General features: G+C 38.5%; 1 protein-coding gene across 6 annotated transcripts; it reads right to left on the minus strand.

Moving 5' to 3' along the window:
• Nucleotides 1-8,262: 8,262 nt before the first annotated feature.
• LOC107728512 (transcription factor GATA-3) lies at nucleotides 8,263-25,556 on the minus strand. Of its 6 annotated transcripts, XM_016538712.1 has the most exons (6): nucleotides 25,504-25,556; nucleotides 18,794-19,161; nucleotides 17,126-17,662; nucleotides 14,064-14,209; nucleotides 12,190-12,315; nucleotides 8,263-9,640 (listed from the first exon to the last, which is right to left on the minus strand). In XM_016538712.1, exons 2-6 carry the CDS (start codon nucleotides 19,017-19,019, stop codon nucleotides 9,350-9,352), a joined length of 1,326 nt encoding a protein of 441 aa, XP_016394198.1. In that variant the 5' UTR covers nucleotides 19,020-19,161; nucleotides 25,504-25,556; the 3' UTR covers nucleotides 8,263-9,349. The 6 variants fall into 6 exon arrangements, with proteins under 6 accessions (XP_016394198.1, XP_016394202.1, XP_016394201.1 ...); XM_016538716.1 differs by lacking the exons at nucleotides 14,064-14,209; nucleotides 25,504-25,556 and adding an exon at nucleotides 13,964-14,004 and having other exon boundaries at nucleotides 17,183-17,662; nucleotides 18,794-19,624; XM_016538715.1 differs by lacking the exons at nucleotides 14,064-14,209; nucleotides 25,504-25,556 and adding an exon at nucleotides 13,964-14,004 and having other exon boundaries at nucleotides 18,794-19,624.
• Between the last annotated feature and the right edge of the window lie 1,519 nt (nucleotides 25,557-27,075).

Genomic DNA, 27,075 nt, shown 5'->3' on the forward strand with positions numbered 1-27,075 from the left:
AACATGCGATTTATTTCTCAGCTGTTTACCTTCACAGACATAACCGACTGTTTTCGTAACTCATGTGTTTTTAATGTAAACTTGTGTGTGAATGAGAACTTAGTTTAGTACTCACATGCTGTGACAGCCGCTTTCTGTCCGTGTGCTTCGGATGTGTGCTCTCAGAAAACCTTATATCTGAAGTTTAAACTAATATGGTTTAAAACGCATGATTTCAGCGCGATAAACATGATCATCAGAACCAAAACAGATGTTTTTTAGCAGGTACGCGCTCTAATGGCGTAGCTCTATTCTGGAAAAGGGGGCGGGGAGCAGCAGCTCATTTGCATTTAAAGAGACAGGCACGAAAAACAGCGTGTGTGTTTCTGCACTCAAAATAGGCATTTTCAAAATGATATAATAAATGATCTGTGGAGTATTTTGAGCTGAAACTTTACAGACACATTCTGGGGACACCAGAGATTTATATTACATATTGTAAAAAGGGGCATAATATGTCTCCTTTAAGTAATTAAAAGTAATGTTGCACCTCTTCTTACCAAGATGCATGATTTGAGGCGTAATTCATACCTGTATTAGTGTGATGTACTCCAAACTTTAATATGTTAAATTTAATGGATTGATTTGTTTAGGTAGTTTGTTCATTGAATAGTTCATGTAAACAAATTTGTTAAAATAAGTGATTCATCAAGCACTGTAGTATTATGAAGTTCAATTCATTTCATTTTAATCGGTTCATTCAGATGGCTCATTCAAAATCTGACAAACATAATCTCATAAAATTTGCTTGTCCTGCTCAAATTATACTTTTTTATACACTATTTCGCTAGCATGCATGCACCATTAATAGTAAATAAACAGCCAATGCCTCTATCAAAAAATCTTTTAACTGAAAGATGGAACTTTCTTTCATTTAGTCACCATATTGCTAGTTTTTCTATGCAGTTACTAGGGTGTTCAAGGTGGTTACTATGTGGCCAAAAGAGTAAAACTCTTTATGGCTGCATTTACACTGCAGGTCTTGATGCCCAGTTCTGATTTGTTGACTATATCCGATTTTTTTGACGACCACCTTCATCTTCATTTAAAAGTGACCGATATCTACATTTACATTATACGCTTGGTAAAACAACCCAAGGTAGACCTGAGTTGACATCATTCACCACTGTCGTTTTTTTCAATGATGTACAACTTTGACAGGGAATATTCCGATCTGGCCACTCACATGGTAGATGCAAATGCACGATTCATATTTCCGCATATGAATTTTGACCTGAAACCAATCTGAGAATATCAGAATCCATGTACTTTTTTTTCCTGCTTACACATTTGTGGGTCATATCCGACCTGTGCCATGTTGTAAAAAAAACTGCTGCTGCAATTAGTTATAACAACTCAACATGTGTTGTGATAATTGAAATATCCAATTTAACCAAACTAAAGTTAACTAAACCTATCATTAAGTCAAGAACAAACACTTTTTAAGTTGAAACAATGATTACTTACATATTCTAATGTTGTATTTTAAGTTGTGATAACTAATCGCAGTAATCTTTTTTTTATGCAATTGTATTGTATTGCAAAGTAATATTACAGATTTTCTCAAATTGAGACATCATTCATATCTGTTTTAGTGCGGTATACTCCAAAGTTGAATAATAATAGTGATGCTTGCAACACCACTAACACATAAACTTCCAAATAGCTTCTTCTACATATTATTGTTTTTCCCTCCCTGACTAAGTCTCTCTATTTCTATTCAGCCACCCTGCAGTCCCTCAGGCTTCCCCAATCGAAAGAGAAAGATGATTATCTGTTATCTGCCATGTTTTGACGGGAGATTATGCTAAAGATTTACGATTGCTGAAAAGACAATGCTGAACACCTCATTCTCAAATGGCAAAAGAGTGTTGAAAACAAACATACAGACCACAGATAACTGCTCACTTTAGCAACAGAGGGACAGCGTTCCTGGCGTTTGAAGCAAAGGTTCACAGAGACTGTTCATTACAGCATCAGCACAAACAGTAAAACGACTCTCATTTTTATCAACATGAAGCATGTATTTTCACGTATGACTGCAGCCTTATTAAAATTCTTGGCAATAGTTCATCGGGTTGGGCCAAGACGCTTCCACAAAAGTGCCAAACTAAGAATCTGAAATTAAACTGACAGGCTTTGTAATTGAAGTCAATTGTGGTTATATGCCATATGTTTTATGATGTTTTCAGACTGACTGTAAGGCTTTGATTTTCTGTGATGATGATGATGATGATGATAGTTGTGATTATTACACAATGTTATAAAGATATAGGCTATCATTTGATTTTTATTTCATCTAATCACTGGGCCACACAGAATGTGTGCTTCCAAGTTATACATCTGTGTATTTGCTCAGTAATTTGGCTAATGTGATTGTGCTTTTTGCTATCAATAAATGGGTCATTGACATGACCCTCATTTTTTATTGCCTGTATCTATTAATGTGTTCAAAAACTGATATAAAAACGCAGTTCACACATTCATGACTTGAATATGCCTCTTCTATGATTAACATGCTTTAATTTTTGAAACAAATTAATTTAGATAACTTTTGGGGACATAAAATAAAAAATGTCAGGGTAAGACAAAACAAATGCATCAATTTAATAAAAAGAAAGAGCCATTAACACACAAAAAAAGATTTGTAAAGATATCATATGTACAAGGTGGAAAAACTAGAAACTCCACATTTACAAGATTTTATATCACTAACCCAAGTATGATACTCCTCAAAACTCTTTTTAACACATTTTACTATTTCTCCCCCAAAAAATGCAAACAAAATCCAGCTGCATGCTAATCACCAACAATTCATAAAAATGACAGCGGGAAACCAGGCCAGACAGATGTAGATGTTTAATTTTTGTCAACACAGACATCTCTTTATATGTGTGGTTAGACTAGCTTGGTTTTAGGTGTGTCTAAATGCGTATGTGGTTTCAAGCAAATAACTGTTCAGGTATGACAGTAAGAATTGAATAGGTAATAGGTCACAGACCAGAGACGTGTGTAAGAGTTCGATGGGTAATGTCTGTAAATGTGGTTAATGTAGGTAAATATGGAGTGGTTTGTTGAAGACCCACATGAATCCCATGGTGTGGTCGTATAACCACTGACATACTTCATTCAGCAGTCACCTGATGCAGAATTACGCCAAGGACCGTTCCAATAAACACAACTATGATAACAATTCTCAGCGCTGGAATGTCTAGTTAAGCCCTGGTTAAGCAGATCTAATCAACACTTTGCATTCAACTGAGCCACCGCTGGCATATCAAGTCTAATAAAAGTGAATTCCACCCTTTAAAACAATGAACAGGAAGGAAATCTGCGCCAATGAGTTTAGCTAAATGAATAATAGCATCTGACCAGACAGGTCGAAAAATAAATATTCATGCACGGGTAATAAAATATAACCAATAATAACTGGATGGCTATCATTGTCATCAACATACATTTTCACTATAATATCAGATACTTTTGAGGAAAACTTGAAGGAAACTTAAGCTATAGTAAAAGAAGATGTTTTTTTATTAGCTTTTAGTGTTTATTTCTATTGATTTTTTTTATTTATTTATTAATTTATTTTTTATTTAGTTATTTTAGTACATCAAGTTAAACTAATGAGAAGGAGAAATGCTGCCTTGGCAAGCTTATTTTTATTTATTTATTTTATTTATTCATTTATTTTCCAATTTTATGTTATTTTATGGTTTAGTTTTAGTTAACTATAATAACCCATGTCTACATTATGTTAATATGACTCTACTGGATGGCTGTTTGTTGGTTTTACCAGTATGATTAATGAAAGATAGACAGTACATACCTTTTTATGAATATTTCGCAAACTACTCATGACCACATGAGGGATGGATGGTTTGAAGACCAGTTTTCTTTTCTATGTTGATGTATTTCCCAAACTAGGAGCATGGGTGAAACATAATAGCCATCAAAACATGACTTGCTACTTGCTATTGCTAATGAGTGGCAGGTGGTATTAGTGGGAGGGATCTTCTCAGTCTAAAGAACATTTGATTGGACAAAATGTATATATGGCTTTAGTTGGTCCATTGTTGGTCCCAGTTAAAGACTGGATTTGAAGTATATAAATATTGGATTTGAAATGTAAAGTGTATTGTAGGCCTATATATAAGAATATTGTATATCTGCTACAATTGTATTTGTCATGTTTCAGGACACCAGCTTATACAAAGCTAATAGGCTAACTTGGATTAACAGCAACAAAATATTTTAAATTCATATGGTCTTTAAGTCAGACTAGTAGTGTCACAAGACAAATTTGGCACGTCAAAAAATGGAAGTAAGCACTCATGAAAACTATTTGGCAGTCCAAAACCTTTTTTCCTGGTAGTTAGTGGAGTTCCCCTTTAGGCTCTTGTTTACACATAATTGATCCCCTTTTTTAGCATAATAATGAGAGGATTGTCTTCCAACAGAGGCATTATTTGGATGATGAGATTGTGTTAAGATGGTCTAGAGTTAAAACATGTTTGAGCTTATATTTAGACTGCAGGGTCAAATCTCAAGGAAGTCAAACACAGGTTAGATGTTCAAACATACAGCTGTCATAATAAAAGTTATGTCAACTGCAGGTAACCGCCTCTCAGGTGCTTGTTCCCATGGCAACTACAATGTTTACAAACACATACTCATTTTTTTTTCTGTTAACCTGGAAAAAGAGCTTGACTTCATACTATTTCAGTCATATTGAGTGGGTTAACCAAACACTGGAAGATGACCAAAATGTCCCATGTTGGGTTGCAAAGCAATGTTTGTTTGTTTTTTTATTTGGATGTATTTTTGGCCTATCTGCCTACCACTGCTTATATATATATATATATATATATATATATTAATACCATTCATAGAATTCAGTATATGGCATACATTTTAATTAAATTGACACAGCTGCAAAACGGGCTCAATAGCATGGATTTAACACTCCAATCTTGGTTATTTGCTGTCCCAAGTTATAAACTATACTTCGCCAGTTCACTAAGAGTTGAGACAAATTACTAAATAATAAAAAACATTATTAAAGATGTATGTCCCTGCTGAGGGAAAAAAACTGCTGAAACCAGCCTAAGCTGGTTGGTTGGATTTAACTGGTTTTCCAGTCTGGATATAGCTGGCTTGCAGGCTGGTTTTAGAGGGGTTTTGGCCCGCTTCTTTAGCTGATCAGGCTGAGAAACCAGTTAAAACTAGCTCAGCCAGTCTGGGAGACCAGCTAAAACCAGCAACTTCCAGCTTAAACCAGCTAAGACAAGCCAACAGCTTAGGCTGGTTTTAGCTGGTTTTTAGTGCCTAGAATATAATCAGTTGTCATATATTTTTCAATATTAGCATTGTTATACACTTCAACTCACTAGACTAAGAATATAATCAGTTGTCATATATTTTTCAATATTAGCATTGTTATACACTTCAACTCACTAGACTAAGAATATAATCAGTTGTCATATATTTTTCAATATTAGCATTGTTATACACTTCAACTCACTAGACTATCAATAAACAGTAAAAAAAAATAATAAATAATAATAATAATAATTCAATTCATCAAAAAAAAGCTAGTTAGCTAGCTAATGTCAGCAACTGCTGTCAATAGACAAAGCTGACATTTGACCAAAAAAAATAAAAAATACTTAGTCTGTACATAATCTAATCATGCCATCATTATTCCCTGCTCACTGCATCATTTGACTCAGAAGTGTCAAACCAAAGTCACCACAAAAGCTTCATGTCAAAAAAAAAACAAATGTGTGCTTGCTTTTTCTGCAGTGTCATGATATTTTGTCTACTGGGGATCCTGTCGTTTGCATGTTAACGTGACGTAACTAGTTTAATTGACAGCACTTAAAACTAATGGAACATACCTTAAAGGATGTGTATTTGGACCAAAAATGTTTCATCTTTCTTTAGGGACAGTTTAAATATCTGCTTAATAGTAATTAGCATATAGCTAATTCAAGATCACCCATATTCCATATTGAGTTACAGTTACAGATCACAGTGTTAATGCACAAAATGCCACAAGTATGAGAGACGTGATTTAAATATAGAAAAAGAGTTATATTGGTGAATAGAACAGCTAAAGTCAGTCCAGTAAACTGATGCGGTGACTGCCGTGTGGTGTAATCAAAACGGAAGCTAGCAAAATGAGATTACGATATGATTTTTGATAAGACCTGATGATTTAACACGCAAAAAGTGTTGCCTCAGACATTGCACTCTCAGACTCCTAGAAGCTCTAACTTCTCGTTCTCTCTTTCACTCACTCTCTCTCTCTCTCTATCTGCATTTTCATGTCTGGTTCATTATGGCCATTACAACAGTAATGAGCAGTAAAGGGCAGCAAAGGGCAGCGAGACATTCCAACACGTTCATATTTGCAAAACCGAATGCAAGTGTTTTACGCTAACAGAAAACAGTTTTTCATACACTGTAGGAGTGGAAAGTTTCGTTTTGTAAGTAGTACAAAAGTAGTCGTTTTGTAGTTAAGTGAACGTGAGCGTGTAAATACGTTTTCATCTGCTCTCTACTATATGTGTAAGTGTGGGTCCTTAGCGTCCCTGTGGTCTGGGGTCAGTTCCTCTTTTTTAGGACTTCGCAGAGAAAGTTTCTTAGCATGCCAATGTGCCATCAGCACAAGCTGCATGCAAATGTATGAAACCACAACAGCAACTAAAAACAAAACAGCTTCTCTATATTCACTTTGTTAAGAAATAGAAACATGCAAATGAATCATGCAGTGTTGGGTGACAACTGCTCTGTGTTCAATTTAGCATGATGCTAATATAAAACAAACCTTTGTGTTTGTTTTCTACGTTCACCTGCAGGATTGGAAATCTTAACCCTGATGAAATGTTTTTGCCGTCATGCGAGTAATGCGTAATAAGTATTAGCCTCGGTTAATGATGAATGTTTCTTTGAACTTAGTACTCTATCTTTAATAGATTTCCCATGTTATGCTATCAAACATATGTATCGTTCATATTACATATAATCTTTAAGTTAACAGTTCTTCTACAAATTGAACGCTTTATAATCAAACAAAAGCCCTCAGGGCAGGTCCTTTCTTACGACCTATAAAAACTAATGGAGTGAAGACCATGGCTAGCTACAATGGAACAGTAAGCAATGACCCTGCAAACCCACAATGAACCACTGATCAAAGTCAGCTGAAAAAAAAAAGATTTCCTGCATGTGTAACGACTGCTTTTGAACATTTTTAATGTTCTTGCGTTGTCTCTTACTGATTTTGCAGACCAGATTTTGGCCTACAGTCTGGCCCCAAATTGCGAAATGTATTTCTTTTTAATTTTGTAGTATGTTGGATTATTCTGTTTCGGTTTTTGGTTTGTAAAACATGTAATGTCCAAAACTTTGTCAAGAGCCAAATTGCAGTGTACTTACCCTTGAGATGCCAACTTAAGCCTAATCGCACCACAGAAACGTTGAACCACTTTTTTGCAGACTTATTCGGTTCTTTTCTACATTTACTGTGTATTAGCAGCCACAGGCCGAGGGTATTTTCTGCTGTGGTACCTTTTACAATAGTCTACCCATAAGGCTATGTTTCTGTTGATGTCTTTAACTCTAAAACTAAAATTCAAATAGATTTCATTGCCAAATTCATCACTGGATTGCCTCATTCCTACAGTACAGTTTGCTTTTTCATTGAAATTCACAAATTTGAAATGATGTATTACATCTTTGATTATTCATGGATCAAACTTGTTATTATAAAATGCTGCTGTTCCAAGGTATTTTAAGCTTCTGTGTCTTCAAAACGTAAACCGATTTTTGCTTTCAACATAATTTGGACGGAAGGCTGACTTTCAATCTCCTGACTGCCAATACTCTTATTTGTGTCCTAACATGTTCAAAAAACATGTCTCATGTGACTAGCATGCTAACAGCAGTGTTGATGGAATGTCAAACTCACATTGGTAGCGTGAGGAGTTTGAGGCTGTGTAGAGTCCTTCACAACATGTCTGTTTATTTCTAGGCTTCCTGTTGGTATGTGGCCAACAGCATTCTGGGTAAATCTAGAGGTGTCCTTGTGGCTAGCGAAAGCCATGTGTCAGATATCACACATACACAGTCACATATACCCACAAAAACTCACTCTCGCATTCACACAGAAAGTCGTACGCAAACACTCACAAAAGCTTCCACCGTTGCGTCCTCTTATGATGTCAACAGAGATTAAACTAGTTTATTATTTTTAAAGAGGGAAAAAAAATTAACAAAAAGCAAGTCTTTTTTTACACTAGTGATTATTAAATTTGTACAACCATTCAGTCTGCATTACATAAAGAAATAATTCTACATCTTTGTTTCTTTCGTATTTTTGGTACTCTGAATTATACATACAAATAACAAATACAGGAACTTTTTTCACAATGCATATAACCTGGGCCCAAATAAGTCTTTCAGGTGTATACGTGAGTGTGTGTGTGTGTGTGTGTGTGTGTGTGCGTGTGTGTGTGTGTGTGTGTATGTGTGAACACAAACCAATTGCCCAAGACCTATAACACATCCAGAAGAGTAGCTGGAAGTCTGCGAGACAGACCTGACTATAAGTTTTAATGCATTACACGCCATTTCCTTTCTACTTTTCTTCTCCCTACATCTCGTCTCTTACTTTTCTGGGATAGAAATCGTGGCTGCGTCGCCACACCATTCCATCTTCCAGGTTTGAGTCGTACCCTTCTTATCATTAGCTGCCCACGGGCATTTCCTGACCTCGCCTTTTTTCGTTTTGCACTTTAAAAAGTCTTCATTAAATGTATTTCAGACAATTTTTTTACAAATATATGCAGTGTTCATCTCCTGTTGTCATTCACAGCTCGATTCCTCATGTCTCACAGGGGCAAAGAAGAGGAGATGCGTAGAAGAAGAAAAGGTGCGGGTTGGGGAATTAGAGGAGGTTTGTTTAAAGTCTCGTAATGTTTGTGCCTTGATGCCCACAGGAAAGATGGCATTTGTACACAAATGAAGGTTGACATCAGTGCGGGGCTTCATGATTGGAGGGGCGATGAAGAAAGTCATTGTCTTTTCTCTTTCATTCTCACTGTCTCTCCCTCATTATATAGGGTTCGAGGGGTTTAAGCGGGGCATACCGGAGAAGGGGTCTTGGGGGGAGCTTGTAGCTCAGACGGAGCATGTGAGAGAGCTGGTTCAAGGTCGGAGGGTTGCGGCGGGTGACAGGCTTCAAGGTTAATGGTGCTTTGAGACGTCCACCGTCGGGAGATTGGGCGGTCGGAGGTAGAAGGGCGCTCTAGCCCATCGCCGTCACCATACTGGAAGGGTGGTGAGGGATGAAGGGCAAGCTGGAGGAGGGGTGCATGGGGGTGGGCGTGGTCAACATGTGGCCGGAGTGCGAGAAGGGAGGGAACGAGGCCATGTGACGCGACAGAGCGGCCGGGCTGAAAGAACTGTTCTTTTCCATCAAGCTTTTGGAGAAATCATCCATGCTGTCATGGCACTTTTTGCTCTTCTTGGACTTGCTGGACATCTTCCTGTTCCGGGTCTGGATGCCCTCTTTCTTCATGGTGAGTGGTCGGTTGATCTGCGAGGAGAGAAGCGGCAGACATTAATAATGGCCACGGGACCATCGTGCTTACATAAGACAGGAGCATAATGGAAAAATGTCTTCATTTTTCATTGAATAACACATCCAGAGGAACACGTTATTGCTTTGAGATCGGTCCCTCATATTTCAGGAGACCTAAAACCAGTTATGTTTCTTTTAAGTATTAACTTAATCTCAGATGTTTCTCCTAAAAATCCTTATGAGTAATAAAAATACACACAAAGGAGACAATTGATAATGAGAGTTCATAATGAAATTTCTGACTATTTTGCAGAGTTTAGTAGATCAGAGCACATTTGAGACACTGCGAGATGTTTTTCTAAGAAAAACCATCTGAGAAACCTAAAGGGATTCATTTTACTCATGCCGTTCCAAAACTGTATGACTTTCTTTCTTCAAACACAAAAGACGAAATTTTTTAAAAATGTCTATACAATGAAAGTGTGGTTTTAGACCCCATTGACTTTCATTGTGAATCAAAATATTTTTATTTGTGGTCCATAAAAGAAACTGGACTGACAATATTTTTAGTTGACTTGTTCCTTTAAGCAAAAAGCCTTTTTTTCAAACTAATCTCTGTAATTGCCGTCTTGGAGAAACAGTTGAGATATTAAACAGATCTCATTTATGATTTCTCCTCCTTATGGGCATATTGGAAGCTGACACCCTTTTAAGTCACAGTTTTTAGGATTAGGATTTGGTTAAACAATGACGCTCACTTCACACACTCATAGCAATACTTGAGTGCTAGCATGTGTAATAGAGCTACACTATATCGCCGATATGTCCGTTTCTTTGTTTGAGCAAGCGTGTCTGTATGTACGAGTGTTTGTGTCGGGTCATATCAGGACTAGGCTGGATTTAGCCTCTGGAACCCTGACGCCAGGCATGGTCTTTCCAAAGAGAGAAACCCCAGACTCTGGCCAGCCGGGCTCAAGCGCAGTGGAACTGCCACATCCGTCTGCCAAAGCCTGCCACTTTCACCCCATAAGTGGACCGTCTCTTTCTCCCTCTCTGTCTTAAAACACTCTAGATGCTTTGTTCAAGAGCTATTAAGTGATACTAAGATGTATTCCTTTACAGGCGTTTGATTTGATTTTTAAGACTTTAATAAACAATGCACTTTCTACTTCTACCCAAAATTGTGGTTGTGCAAATTTGTAATTTTGAGTAATTTAGTCATTTCATTTAAGTATTTTCTAAATTTGTAACAATTTTCTTATTTGTTAACATCAAATTGGATTATATAAAAAACATATCTGCAAAAACTGTTCTCTAGATATCTGCATTGACGTCAGTTATCGGAAAACCCATATTGGCCAACCACTAATGTAAATGTGAGTGAATGTGCCAGTGTGTGTGTGTGTGTGTGTGTGAACTCACACCCCAAAGCAAAACTGTTCATTTAAAACATCTCCATTGGGCATCACAGAAAACACATGCTTATAGCCGTCGGCTATTAGAAACACTCTTAAACGTTATTCAGTTATGCTTTTTGGGGGTTTGAAATGACCACAAAGAAATTGAGAAGGAAACAGGTCAGAAGTCTAACCTTAGACTGACAGACATACAAATACAATCACAACTCAGTTCTTCTGACAAATCCCTGTCGGCTCAACGAGAGATGGGAGTGGTTGTGATAATGCCAACATGTGAGTTAGTGAAGAACCCTCTGGAGAGAGCTCAGCTTAATTTAGCATGCAAAATCTGGAATTTGATTCAAAGCAGGCCGACCTTAACAGAAAATAGGATGTACCAAAACAAACTAATTTTCCAATTACCCAAACTCTTGGTTGTTTCAAACGATAATAATGTTATTTGTTTCCCTGATAACCTAGGTCAGGTTTAGGGGATTTTTTTTTCTCGAGTTCTTACGAAAAACCAACATGGCAAAATGATTTAAAAGGGTGCGCTTGCGTGACTAGTAGGGCAATGTAACGAGTGTGGGGCCTCAAAGTGTGATGATACAGGATGCCAGAGCTGATTAGGTAGAATGAAAATGTTCCCCAGCATATGTTTAACATAGAAATACCACCAACTGAAGTGTAATTCAATAGTACAACAGTACTAGAAGTTTAGCTCTAGCATAATAGCCATAAAAATAAATAATAATATGAGGAAGAACAAGACGAATCCCTGCATGTAATTGACTCTAACGGCTTGAGACCATTGGGGAACGTTAAAACATTTCAGGTTCGCAGATTGGGTTAAGTTGGCCCTGGGGTGCGAAAATTACTATACTACTATAGAAGGGCCAGTTGGACAGGCTTCGGAATATGCAACAAATCTGAACTTTTTTTGATGGAAAAATAAAAATTAGACAGCTGGTGTGATCGATTATTATAATGGTCACTAAACAAAAATCCATAGTCATTTTTGAGTAGTCAATGCATGAACCTTGTTGTGAATGTTGTGAAAGAAAGAAAGAAAGAAAGAATGAAAGAAATGGCATGAACGCTGCCATCATGCAAAGAGAAGATAGAAAATATCTTACTAGATAAGTGTAAGACAGCTATGGAGCTTACATTGTGTAATTTGTAATAGAGGCCGCAGGCATTGCAGACGGGATCGCCGTTCGCATTTCTCCGCCACAGTGTCGTCGTGGTCGTTTGACAGTTTGCGCATGAGGTCCCCGCTCGTCTGGCAGCGGACTGATGGACATACACACACAGAGAAAGAACCACGGTTATTACACTCATAATATAATAACTTAAGATGATGATTGCATTCCTACAGTGTTAATGGCCCCCAACCCTCCTGTTTCCCGAAGCTGCAAATGGTTTTGAGCAATGCAGAAATATGTCAGAGAAAAAGAGATCTCCATAACACTGGTGCCTTAAACTCTAGGGTAAAAATAGTGCCTTGCACACATGCCATCTCAAACCTAAACATTTACAGAGGACATGAAAGCACTGGTTTAAATAGTGCCCATTAAAGCTGATGACATATTCCCATTAAATGATGGAGAAACAGCGGCTCTGCATGAAATGGATCCACGTTTAAACATCAACCTTCAGTTAGATATTAGCAATCTTTATTCACATCAATATGCTGCACTAAAATACCTTGCTCTAAATTAGCATGCATTGATTAAAAGCAGTTAGAATTATTAATTATAAGCAGTTACTCACATAATCAAATATAAATATAATATAAAACAAATATAAATAATAAGTCAAAAGTAAATAAAAAACAATAAGTAAAAAAGACAATGGGGAACAAGGGAAAACTCAAAAAAAGAAATGCAATGAATTTGTTGGGATCAGCAACATATTTTGAAATATGCCGAAAGAAAATTCATGCTGCGTTCTGGATTAATACAGAAATGTTGACGGCACGTACTGAAATGACAAATGATTCTTAACTGTGTCGTTTAATTCCGTTTAAAGCCAAATTGATAATCAAGAGCATGATTCATTGAAGCGTCACAGGGCGACGTTACTTATATTATGACTGGGCGTTTTTTCCCGATCGGACTCGTTTGTAAATTACAAAATACAGCTAAATTTTAGTGCCAAATAAATTCAATTCAAACACATTAGACGAAGAGAACAATATTTGTTCTATACGGGTAATTCTTTATTCGCGTTTTATTCGTCTTCGTGCTATTATTTTCTCTTTTTTCTAGACTACTTGAGCTTAGCGAAGATCAATCTGAAGTCGTGACTCGCTTCTCGTTCTCGCCTGTATGTTTAGACTGCTGGAGCGAGCGCTGTTGTTCGAGGAGTTTTATCAGCAGAGCTCAGATATCCGCCAGTCTTTTCCTTGGGAAGTCGGCTTTTCACATTAGAGAGGGAGAGAAGGCCAATGCCAAAATAGCAGCGCTCGGACTATTTCTCTGCGCCTCAAGAGCCTCGACTCTATCCAAAGCCCAAAGAGAGACGTGTCTCTGTGCTGCCAGGCCATTGAAAAACACAGAGTTTCTCCCTCTCTCTCTCTCTCATTTATTAAATCCCTGTGAAACAGTGTCCCTGATGAATGGCATGTTGTCAGAACTGAACCTAATTTCTCCAGACATATTTGACCTGTTGGAGCTGATCGCCTCCCACGCGTACTCATTTGAGATAAGCGCTCGTTTCACAACTCTTTGAAGTCTCTCCGTGACAAATTACGTTATGCTGACACGTAGACACAGTGTCAGCAATATTTGCGATAAAATAAAATTGTCTACGGATTTGTTTAGAGCGGGGGAAAAAATAGAAGAAAATTAAAATAAAATCTGATACATAAAATGGCATTATTATCATTATTGATGATAATAATAATAACTGCTATTGCTTAATCTTAAAGAAATGACACCTGCGCTTGGCGAGTCAATTTCTTGCAGCTAACACTTCTTCCTGGGTAGAAAAAGAGAAAGAGACAAGTGTCATTAATGCAGTGCAATAGAGCAACATACCAGCCTCCGCTTGGGCTTGATGAGGGGTCGGTTCTGTCCGTTCATCTTGTGGTACAGTCCGCAGGCGTTACACAAATAGTGACCGGTGCCATCCCTCCGCCACAGAGGAGTCGAGGTGGCCCCGCAGTTAACACATTCTCTACCCTCTGCGAACACAGACACACACACGCATGCACAACTGATTTTTTAGAACCATTAAAACACACTTGCATGCACACAACTACACAATCATCACAGGCCACGCCACTAGTGAACATACTAATCGCCCGTGGCCAGTCGCTTTGATACATGTTAAAATAGTAATTAGGCTACATATCAATATTATACACATAATATAAACAAAATATTTACTAATAATTGTTTTAATATTACAGACACATTGCACACATTAAAAAAATACAAATAATTAATTATTCATAAAACAAAAATATGAAAAGGCAGTATCAAAAATTCAAACAGGCTAAAGATTCGCATTGATCAGAAATAATGAATATGAAATGCATTAATAACATAGTATTATTATCTCTGCGAACACAGACACACACACGCATGCACAACTGATTTTTTAGAACCATTAAAACACACTTGCATGCACACAACTACACAATCATCACAGGCCACGCCACTAGTGAACATACTAATCGCCCGTGGCCAGTCGCTTTGATACATGTTAAAATAGTAATTAGGCTACATATAAATATTATACACATAATATAAACAAAATATTTACTAATAATTGTTTTAATATTACAGACACATTGCACACATTAAAAAAATACAAATAATTAATTATTCATAAAACAAAAATATGAAAAGGCAATATCAAAAATTCAAACAGGCTAAAGATTCGCATTGATCAGAAATAATGAATATGAAATGCATTAATAACATAGTATTATTATTGTTATTATTATTAATGCATTACCACATTAAAAAAAAGCATTATCTAATATGACATCACTAAGCTTAACTCTTCAATCGTCAAATATGACATCATCTGATAAGATCTACAAATAACAGCGGTTATATAGGCAATGCTGTGAAAATGTACACATGGATAGGTCTTAACAAACGTATCATAGGCTCCAAACAACGATGTCTTGAAAATACTGCATTATTTATTAGAAGAGGGGATCGCAAATAGCTGGATAAAGCGGCATGACTCGATTTCCAAAGAAACAACCTCCCGCTTCATTAAACCATGTGACTACGAATAATTATTTATGATATTTTAAAGTAGATTTTAGCATCTAAGGCTGAAATGATGTTAAATTGATTCAGCAACGGTAAGTGAAAGCGTCGGTCTAATCACCTCAACTGTAACCCGCGCTCTTTACGTAATTAAAACACCGTAGCGTTTGATTGGCATTCTTTCCGTTTGACTGACAGGTGAAGGGCGCGCGCTTCACATGTTCAGTGACCCACGCCTCCGGTCGCTCGCTGAGACGAAAAACAAGCTCGCCGTGCAAGCCCCCTGTACCCGGCAGCATTTCTGCCCTCATGTGTGGAGGCAACGAGTCTCTTTGTGCTTCTACTTACTGCCCCAAAAACCACAGAGCTCGCGAGCACATCACCTCAGACAGTGACACACACAAGTGCGTAAAAGAGCGTTCTGCTGCATCTTTAGAAAATCGCGCAGCATACAGCTTTGGTTCAAAATAAAACCTAAAAAGAACGACACTAGAACTTTAGTGGTAGTGCTACGATATAGTTTATGCTTATTGTGCAAACTATGTAGCTATTCCAAATAAAACAGCAAACGAATTAAATAGCAATGATATTTATAAAAAATACAATAAAAAATAAACCTTAATAAAAAAAATAGTAACACAGGTTAAAACGATTTCGAGAGAGCAGAATAGATATTTTCTCTCATTATCATAAAATCAATCGTTATGAATAGACCATGGCTTAAAAATCGTCCGTTCGCTAATCGCATTTAAAAAGCTGGTTGACCTTTTGAAATCATTTTCTCTGTGTGTTTGGATAAGACTCTGTCTGTGCATGTCGGCCGTGCATTGCGCCAGCTCATTCGTTATTCCGAGCGATCCGCGGCGCATCCGGACTCTATCAAAGTTTCTGCGCAAAGTAAGCAATGCAACTGTCGCGTGCAGCAGTCTGAATATAATTGGATTAGTTTAAACATATAAACGCGCGAGAGACGGGGCCGTGCACTGCGAGGCACAAGAGGAGCAAGAGATGAGAGAGAAAACACACACACACACACACACACATCTACATCCGGAAAACCCTAGCGCTCCGCTTTAAACGTGTAGACTCATCTGCATATGCTGAGCGACGTTTAATAAATCAGGGAAGCTAATTCCGCTTTGTAACTTGACGACATTAGATATAATATTCTTCAAAGCGGAATATAATAACGGAATATTGCAAGGCAGGCGTGTTAACAAATCTCTAATTTCTGTCAAATAAAAAGTCTATTGCGGATTGATCATTTAGACTGATACCACAACAACAACAAAATGAGATTATTGCATCATAAATTAATCAAGCGAACGGGATTATATAATAGCTCAAATTAATCATATTAATTTCCAATATGTTTAATTATTAATAGTTTTTTTTTAATAAATATATGGTGCTTTATTTTATTTAACCTTATCTTGCTGTAATATCTTTAATCATTGTATATTCCTTTGTATTTTAAGGAGTGGAGCCATTGATGCACTTTGAATAAGGGAGGTGGACTGTGCCCAAATTTGATAGCCAAGCCTTGGCACAGACCAAAAAAAAAAAAAAGTCCAGGAACAAATCAATAGGCTGGGAATTGGCTAACCTGGGAGGCTGTTTTTGAGGAAAACGAGAAGAATGGCAAGTGCACAATAATAGAGCTTTTTAGAGGAAAATCTACCCAAAAAAAAAAAAAGTCCAGGAACAAATCAATAGTCTGGGAATTGGCTAACCTGGGAGGCTGTTTTTGAGGAAAACGAGAAGAATGGCAAGTGCACAATAATAGAGCTTTTTAGAGGAAAATCTACTGTTGAATGATCTTACTATGATTATGTTAGTAAAAATCAAAGGGTAGTAAAGCGCACGCCTACCTGAACAGGACCTTGTTTTTGGTCTCGTTTTGGAACCATAACTAGAAGAGGACCCACCTATCAGGCTACTTGGTGGGAAGAGCCCCGGCCCATAATCGGACACATAGGATGGGTAAGTGGCGATGGGGTGGTGCGCGGAGGGCGCGCCCGGTCCGATAGAGGCCATGCTCCGACAATGAGCCGAATCCAGCTTCATGCTTTCGGCCAGAGACACCTGGTACTTAATGCACTCTTTGTCCTCCTGCCGTACAGATAAGCCCGAGCCTGACGTAGAAATCGCGGGGTCAGGGGACACATCTTTTGGTGGAGTGGGGGGAAAGGTGAAGAGGTGTGGGCTGGAGTGGCCAGCGGACAGCGAGGAGGAGGAGGCTGGGGGGTAGACGGACAGAGGCCCAGGGGAACTGTGATGCAGGGAAGTCTTGGGGAAATGCCCAAGGTTCCAGGGAGAGGTACTGTGGTGAGGGCCGATAGGTTTACTTCCATCGAGCCAAGGAAGAGAGCCGTGCAGCAATGATGGGCGACACACCTGAGTACCTGCTGAAACAAAAGACGAGCCTGCTGTTAGGACAGGACGAGGTGGGGCTGTGGGATTTGTCACATTAAGGAGGCAAAAAATGACATCTCAACGATTAGAAAAAGCACGATGTGTTTTGTAAACACGGTCGTTAAACGTCACAATTATGTGTGTATAATAAACGACAGAATTAAAGAAAGGTGAATAATAATAACACGTATAAATATACATTTAAAATTACATGCAAAAAAAAATCGGTCAGGATATGTTTACACTTTGTTTGGTATGATACGTTTTTACATGTATTTCACGCATATCTGGTATTTTATGCGCTGAAACCCTTTTAGCAACGTTTTTTTTATGGCATGAAAGAACTAGTGCAACTTGACGAAATGAGTAAAACTGTGAAACTGCACGTAAAGGCCTACATTACTCTGAGAGGCTTTCGATGGCGCTGGGAAGGGTCGCAATTAACAGCCCTCGAGAGTTTCTCTCTTTCAAAAGACTTTCGATACCCACCAGTATCTATTGATGCTGCGCGGATTTTGAAAGTTTTGATATGTCTAGAGATGGGGCAATTCAAAAGAGAAACAAGGTCACGCTTTGCCCCATTCCGCTCAGGAAGTCATGTCAATAAATTAAAGCAATTGTTCTTCCGCATTAAAATTCAAGTACCTAGTACAGGAAAAATTCGCTTCGTTATTTAGAGAACGACTTTTAAATCATTAAATCATCAAATCATTCACCTGAATCCCAGCCAACTAGTGTTAATAGAAATATTTTTACTGTAATATATTATAACATCGTTCTACCAACATAATAAATATATTTTCAACTAGCTATGTGTGTGTGTTTTCGAATAACGCTATTTTTGATCACATTAAAATTGAATTAAACGGTTTTCTAAAATGAAATGAATGCATTGCATTATCCAATATTATATAATTATTGTATACCCTAAAAAGCCATTTAACCATAGAATACTAGAAAGATGTGAAACCAGTGACACACCACTTCAGGTAAGCCACACGTAAACTACAGTTGCATTTTCAGTACAATCCTAAGAGCAGTTTCTCTCTTATTACACATTATTAATTTAGTCAGAATGGACATAAGAGGAATAATGTAAAATAATTTAGGGCTGATATACTTACCGTGAGGTGGCGGGTACCTCTGCACAGCCCGAACCGAGTTCCCGTAGTACGGGTGGTTGCTCTGTCCGTCGATATTAAACAATACATCCACATCTTCCGCGAGAGGATACTGCGACGGGTCCATGTAGGAGTGTCCCAGTCCTGGGTGGTGTGACTCGGGATGCTGGCCGTTAATGACCGGGTGATGGTGGGTCATCCAACGGGGTTGCTCCGGACTTACTTCCATCGTTTTTTTTTTTTTAACAAGCGTTCATACACACTCACCGAAACGTAGAACACGAAAGTTCAAAAAAGTCCAAACTCCTCCTTTGTTTAATCCACAGGTTCGTTCGTTTGTTTGTTTTGTTTTGTTTTTTACTTCCGATCACCTGAAATTGAACAAGACAAATTGTTTTTACAAAGTCCGTCCGTTCGTTTGTGTTCTTTCTGTCATTGGCAAATTGTCAGAAGCTCGTATAAACTGGATCCGTCCGTTCAATAAACGCGTATTAACTTGTGAAAGTCAAATGCATTTATACTAATGTTGGACATTAAGTCCAAACGCGCGTCAAGTTCCGCAAGTTTTTCTCTCAGTATAGTACTGTTGCGTTGCGTAGACTCAACAAGTGAGTTTGACGGTTCATGCCGAACCGGGTCGATCTGGATAAGTTTTCTGCCTTCTGACCGAGCACAAGTTTGATCAAATCTGTGTTTATGCGCAGTAGTAACCCTCTTCCCTTTTACTCTGTTTCCATCCCTCCCTCTATCTCTCTCGCTCTCTCTAGTGCTCACTCCCTCTGCCTCTGAATGCACTGCTCTCTGTGTTTTTTTACAGTGAAGGCATTCTTTCAGGATGGCGCCAGTCAGCTCAATGCTCGCAGACAGCTGTGGCGCGACGCAACTTAAGGAGGGTCTGTGGTGTCATCAGCAGGGGCGGGGCCCAACAGCCTGGATTAATTGAATAAAGTGGGCCAGGGAAAGATGACCAGAAGCTGCGCCCAATTCTGCTCCCCATTCATATACAAAATGGAGCATTTTTTTAGTAGAACGTGTAAATAATCAACACACATTATATATAAAACACAAGCACGCCAAATGTGTTTACGCAGCTTAAATACATTTAGGATACACTTTATTTTAAGGTGTTCTTGTTACAGTGTAATTATACATGTAAGTACTGAGTAATATTAATTAACAACAGGTAGCCTACTTACTGTAGAGTTCGATTTTGGTTTAGGGTTAGTTGCATATAATTGCATAATTCACTGTTATGACTGAAGTACGTAACAGACACTTTAAAATAAAGTGTAAGCTAAATTAATTTAGGCCTGAATCATAAAGAAAAAAAAAAACGTTGTTCATGAATCAAGTAGCAATTTGGATCAAAAGTAACTGAACGTCTGAAATAGAAACTTAAATGTGTTTTAAATCAAAAAGATTTCTTAAACAGATTTTTGGAATGAATTACGTGCTGAATAATTATTGTATTTATTAAGGTTGCTTAGTAAAATAAATAGGCCTACATAAACAAAAAATACAAATCTTGAAATATTAGTTGCTATGTCAAGGGCACCATCGTTCTGTGGCCTGCTGTCTTTTGTGTCTAAACGACTGTGTGTGTTATCAGTGGGAGCTCGTGTGGTGTGTGTGTGTGTGCTCTTTTAAATTGTGACAGTGCGTCCTCTCGCGGTGACAAGCACGTTTTTCTAATGGTTCCCTCTGCATGTTCAAACGAGGCTCTTAAACCCTGACTGCGACATATAGGCTAGTGGTGCGGTAAGACTACGGCCATACCTTCCTCTCTTCTCACATTTTAAACACAGACTTTCCCCGGCATCTTTAGTCGGTGTTCTTTATTCCTTGAAGGACACCAACCGAACGACAGCATCATTATTCATTTAAGGGGCCATTACTTGTAACGTGATGCAAATAGCTACATTAGCGTTTCAGAGCGCACGGGTAAAACTTTAACCCATAATATATAATGGGAACGTAGGCTATTTCTTCAGAGAGTGTGTGTTCAGACGCCACATTAAGGTACAGTGTCAGGTATTATTCGCTAGTATTGTACTTGGTTGCGTTGTAATAAAGGGGGGCTTGGCCCTTAGGGTGATATTTTGTCTGTAAAGCTCCGGTTTGGCCGGCCCGTCCCCACAGATTGACCAAATGTAATTGGTCTGCTCGTTTGATGCTCTGAAATGCGCTGAGATGATGGCCAGCCCTGCCGACGCCGCTGGACGTGACGTCAGTAAACAGGCAGGAAATATACTCTACGCATTGGATGTAAAATATGTGCTCTGCAAGCTTGCGTTTCTCTCGCGATAGTTATTTCTCTTTAGGTGTCCAGAAAACGATATGAAAACACCAGTGCTACTCAAATAGCTTAATGTGATTTCAAATGAATAATACAACTAGTAAGAATGATTTATATAGTAAATTATATAATAATAGCGATAATTTCCATTCCATCGTGGAGACTAACCTTTCATGTTCCTTTAAAAAATGGAATTGGTTGAAAATGCTGATTCAGGAAATGTGCATCTTCTCTCCCCCCGTACGAAGAGGAAAGCCTCTCCTTTCGCTGGTAAAGACCGAAGTTGGATGGAAAGTGTTGCACTGGCTCACTGTCATTGTCGAGCTGTCAGCGGACGCGTGTAATGATCCGCGCGAGCTATTATCCTGCGCGCGAGCGTACATTAGAGGTACTGGAAGGCAACACGCGACAGTAAAAATGAAATCCTGATTATGTGTTTTGTTTCTTGACTGAATGTCTTAAGCTTAGTGCGCGGGACATTGATGGAAACAGTCCCGAACACTAGAGACACGAGTTTGGAAGTATTCGAGGCGCTTCCCTCTCAAAGAATGCTGTCATTTATCATACTTCGGGATGTCAAAACAAAATATGGAACAGAATCCTATTATACAGCTATAACATGTTGTACAAGAAAAAGAGAAAAAAATAAATCGAATACATTGCAGTTCCGTATGTATATATATATATATATATATATGAGGGGGTGGGCTGTATGTTAAATCAGGCCCGTTCTTTTTAGCCGGGGCCACCAGGTTGATTCATAGACACTACAGTAAATCGGTGGTAGACAGCGATACTGTGTCAGGTTGAAGATTGGGTAGATAATTTGTGAATGATTATGTCAGGCTAGGCAGATTAAAATCAGGAGGTATCACACTTTTCAATGTGGGTGAGAACTTAAGACCCGGCCGTTTTATTTTAGTCTATCCTATAACAAGGGTTAGAAGATGTGCGCTGATAACACGCTTTGTTTATCGAGCACCATTTATCGACACATAAAACCTCTCCATAATAATTTTGGTGAAGTGGGTTTTTGAACGGGTGAACAAATGATAAAATCCGAAAGCAGGTCATGACGATGGAAGCTATCACAAACAATATGGTGCACAATAGTACTAATTAAAAAAACAAACAAATATTACATTTTCTATCGCAACTACTGTTGTTATTATTATTAGTGTTAGTAGGCTAGTAGTAGTAGCACTGTTGTTATCATTTTTGTGAATTATATAATACGCTCAATCAAAACAATTGTGCTAATTTTCATCCGCTTTCATTTTTGGTTGTTCGTGGAGGCAAGTGCGATTGTTATCTGTTCATCTCCTGCATGACTTGATTTTGTCATTTATGTATATATATACATATACATAAATATATAACTTGTATATATGGACCCTCCATACACAAGTTATACATGCGTAGGTTGTATGGCGATGAATGAATCAATTTTTAACGCAAGCCTCCATGACGTTTGTAGCGACCAGTTGAAGATGTGAGGAGATTTGATGAAAGGGTCGGCCTAGAGTGCCCAGGTAAAGCTGTCCAAACAGAGAGGGGTGAACCAGAGGACACACACTTCACCCCAGCTACCGAATGATGAAGACAGGGGAGGGGGTTCAGTCCATAGCGAAACATGAGCGCTTCACGCTTTTAAAGGCTTGTTCGTCACATTTATTTTTAAGCAACAAAACGTTTCTCTTCTCAGTTACCAGCTGTGGAAAATCACAGAGGAGCTCAGCTGTAAAAGCATAATGTTATAGTAAATTCTGCCCAAAATATTTATAAGATATATTATTATTATTATTTTGTGTGTTGTTATTTCTTTAAAAAAAACCAATAATAAACAATTTAAAATAAACATAATAATTATTATTATTATATTTGTATCACATAACATAATAATAACAATAACAGCAATGTTATAACATAATAATAATAATTATAATTATAGAAAAAGACGAAGAACAAAAAAAATTAAAACGGAAACTCTGAACGTTAGGCGGGTTGTGATTCATGCACTTCGTCTTTTCAAGAACGAACTTTCTTTCTGAATTTGTATACTGTGTGATGGTGGCCTATGTAGGTTATGCTGCAAATTCTTAGAACCCAGTCGAGGACCTGAAATTCTGATAGTTGCGTCATAATGAGAGTTTGACTTATTTCTAAGAACAACTGACGAAAAAAGGTGAGAGGGAAAAACACGAGAGCCTCGAGTGCAGGTATTGTTTTTGATAATTCCTCGCTCGAGAGAGAAACATCTAAAGATGGTTTTCAATTGTTGCTGATGACAGCAAACTCCACAAATCTGCAATAGGCCAAACAATTCATTTCCCAAATATTCGTTATTTAGTCTCCATTTAGTTATTCGTTCTCATTGATCCATCCCCGATATATTAGCCTTCAAAATATTAATCCGTCTTGTTCGTATAACACCATCACCCTGTGTTCGGCTGCTTTAGGCCCAATGCATTTATTTGATCTCCACTGGTGCTCTTTGGGATGTCGCATGTAACAACTTCATAACTCAAAGGGGGCAAATTCTTAGAACCCAGTCAAGGACCTGAAATTCTGATAGTTGCGTCATAATGAGAGTTTGACTTATTTCTAAGAACAACTGACGAAAAAAGGTGAGAGGGAAAAACACGAGAGCCTCGAGTGCAGGTATTGTTTTTGATAATTCCTCGCTCGAGAGAGAAACATCTAAAGATGGTTTTCAATTGTTGCTGATGACAGCAAACTCCACAAATCTGCAATAGGCCAAACAATTCATTTCCCAAATATTCGTTATTTAGTCTCCATTTAGTTATTCGTTCTCATTGATCCATCCCCGATATATTAGCCTTCAAAATATTAATCCGTCTTGTTCGTATAACACCATCACCCTGTGTTCGGCTGCTTTAGGCCCAATGCATTTATTTGATCTCCACTGGTGCTCTTTGGGATGTCGCATGTAACAACTTCATAACTCAAAGGGGGTAAATAAAGAGGCACATAGCAAGAATATTCTCGTTCAAAAAAAAAGTGCATCTCTTCCTTTCGGTCGAGTGCTGATTTGAGGACATGGTTTCAGATCATTTCTCTGTGCAGCTGAATGGAGTGGCCGGTCTCGTGCTGTCGGGGAGAAACAGCTGTTTTACGCGCATTCAGCTCCAATCAATGGAAGCTGCTGCTCTCTACATGCAAATACAAACCAAACGAGCTCGCGCCCATGAAAGACGGCCTATGATGTGCCTTAATGTCGTGTCCTCTTCTCTCTGTTTCCACTGCTCTTCAAACCAGCAACACAAATGCATCCTCTCTCTCTCTCTTTCTGCCTCTTGTTCGTATAACACCATCACCCTGTGTTCGGCTGCTTTAGGCCCAATGCATTTATTTGATATCCATTGGTGCTCTTTGGGATGTCGCATGTAACAACTTCATAACTCAAAGGGGGTAAACAAAGAGGCACATCGCAAGAATATTCTCGTTCAAAAAAAAGTGCATCTCTTCCTTTCGGTCGAGTGCTGATTTGAGGACATGGTTTCAGATCATTTCTCTGTGCAGCTGAATGGAGTGGCCGGTCTCGTGCTGTCGGGGAGAAACAGCTGTTTTACGCGCATTCAGCTCCAATCAATGGAAGCTGCTGCTCTCTACATGCAAATACAAACCAAACGAGCTCGCGCCCATGAAAGACGGCCTATGATGTGCCTTAATGTCGTGTCCTCTTCTCTCTGTTTCCACTGCTCTTCAAACCAGCAACACAAATGCATCCTCTCTCTCTCTCTTTCTGCCTCTCTCTCTATCCCTACACACACACACACACTGGAAGCGCAGTTTCAGCAAATCCACTTCTCTTTATGACCCATTGCGGGGCTAATCAGATCAATTTCACGGGTTAAGGGAAGCATACTCGCTCACACTCAGGTGGTAATAGATCATTAAAATCTTTCATCTAGAGGACGGTAGGCGGGAAAATTACTCTTAAAATACAGGGGCGTCCATAAAATCCCACCCCGATTGTCGGAAAGTGGACGTGGGTGCTGGTGAAACGCATAGCCTATATATGTGTCGGGTGAAATGAATAAGCTCATGAGAGTTGACATCTACACGTCTGAAATTGTTAAATGACTGTACCACCCTCAGACAGAACAAAACATGTGAAAAAAAATTGTCTATTTTTTTAATAACTGACACTCGCAAACCCGACATATCTGATGCAGAAAGGTTTGTTATCATGTCCATGTGTATTGCTCCAAATATGAAACGGGGGGGACAAAGCATCCGAAGAACTGGCACATAGGCTAAACGCATGCATAACGTTTAGGAACATGCAAGCTAAATCAATTTATTCGACAGTTTTGGAAGCTAGGCTAATTGTGGAGCTAGAAATGGGTTTAGAAAATATGGAAAATATAAATCAGAATAGCTATTTACTGACCTGCGGAACTGTGGTTGACGCGTGGTCAGGCGTTTTTTTCTGATGGGCTTCAGATGTGAAGTGACACACAGATGGATGTGCCGATGGCATTTACAGCAGGAGAGAAAAAAAATAGCCTCCTTTTTTTCTTCTAGCCTACAGACACACACACACACACACACACTCCGTCTCTCTAGTTCGCGCGCGCACGCACACACGCACACACACACACACACACTTACCGTACTTACTGTACACCAAGCGCGAGCTCTTCCGGGTCGGTGCAGGCTGCGGAGTAAAAACACACTTCAATCTGAATGGGAGCGATCACACGCGTCCGTGACGAACCTTTTTAACAGAGAGAGAGGGGACGTGGACGTACGGGCCGCGGAGAGGGAACAGGTACCGCCCGCGTGCGTTCGGTAGCACGCCGCTTTTCTCCGTGAGTCGTAATAACGCAGCCCCAGATGCCAGACTGATGCTCTATAATGCATGAGATGACTGATAGCGCCTGCCACGGTTTGACCATATGAATTTGTTTTTATTCACTGATCCTTCGCGGTAACTGTTTTGTAAATCATTTCTAATGAAATAGCTATCTGTTGAAATTCTGTTCGTATATTTCTATTTATGTTTTATATGAAATGGTAGCCTAAGGTAAGAAATAATAAACGCTTGCTTAAACACGTAGGCAATTTTTTACGTAATGTTTTATCCAGAGATATTTTACTAGAAATATTATAGATGTATTTCCATATGAAAGATATCGTGATTTGCATAGATAAATGCTATATTAAAACAATTAAAATCAGATGATGCTATGTGTAGAATTATGACGTGTCTGTGTCGATAATTTCATCTAATTCCTAAACAAAATATTTTATCGTGGCCATGATATATTGGTAGGTAAATCGTGATGTTTGTATATGACATCTTCAGCACTAAAATTTTAGAATTTCCAGTCTTTTGGTTTTATTACTCTTTTATATTTGGTTTTGTTTTTATTGAAATATTAAAATGTAGATATGCATAAATCATTACAGATGTTCTGTTGCAGGTTTGCAGTGGAAACTTGCTGAAGGTAAGTCTTCGGCTCTGTAGCCAGGGCGTTTGAGAGGCCTTTGAGAATGTCAGAAATCAGAACACATGCAATGTAATCGCGGTTCAGCTACACTTCCTATTCGAAATACAACCATAGTGTTTTTCTTCTAGTGATGTGCTGATTGCAGATGACAAGCAGCCGTTTCGGCTAACACGCCCATTTATTGACGGAATGGCTTTCTGTTCTCTTCATGGGGGGGTTTGAAGGGTGGGGTGGGGGGCGAGGTTGGATGATGTGCAACAAAGAGAGAGAGAGAGAGAGAGAGAGAGAGAAAGAAAGAAAGAAAGAAAGAAAGAAAGAAAGAAAGAAAGAAAGACTTGCCTGTATCTCTCACATTGCGTTGAAGCCAGTAAACTGATCACACCAATATCTGTCTTTGGAAAATAAATTCAATTAAGGTCGTAAATTAAAGATAATTGGCTGAAACGGCACTATAAACTTACAGCAACGTCGAGCCAAAACGAGGCTCTTTAAAAAAAATTAATTATTCA

Source organism: Sinocyclocheilus rhinocerous, unplaced genomic scaffold, assembly GCF_001515625.1.
Source record: "Sinocyclocheilus rhinocerous isolate Xijiao unplaced genomic scaffold, SAMN03320098_v1.1 scaffold307, whole genome shotgun sequence".
Lineage (NCBI taxonomy): Eukaryota > Metazoa > Chordata > Actinopteri > Cypriniformes > Cyprinidae > Sinocyclocheilus > Sinocyclocheilus rhinocerous.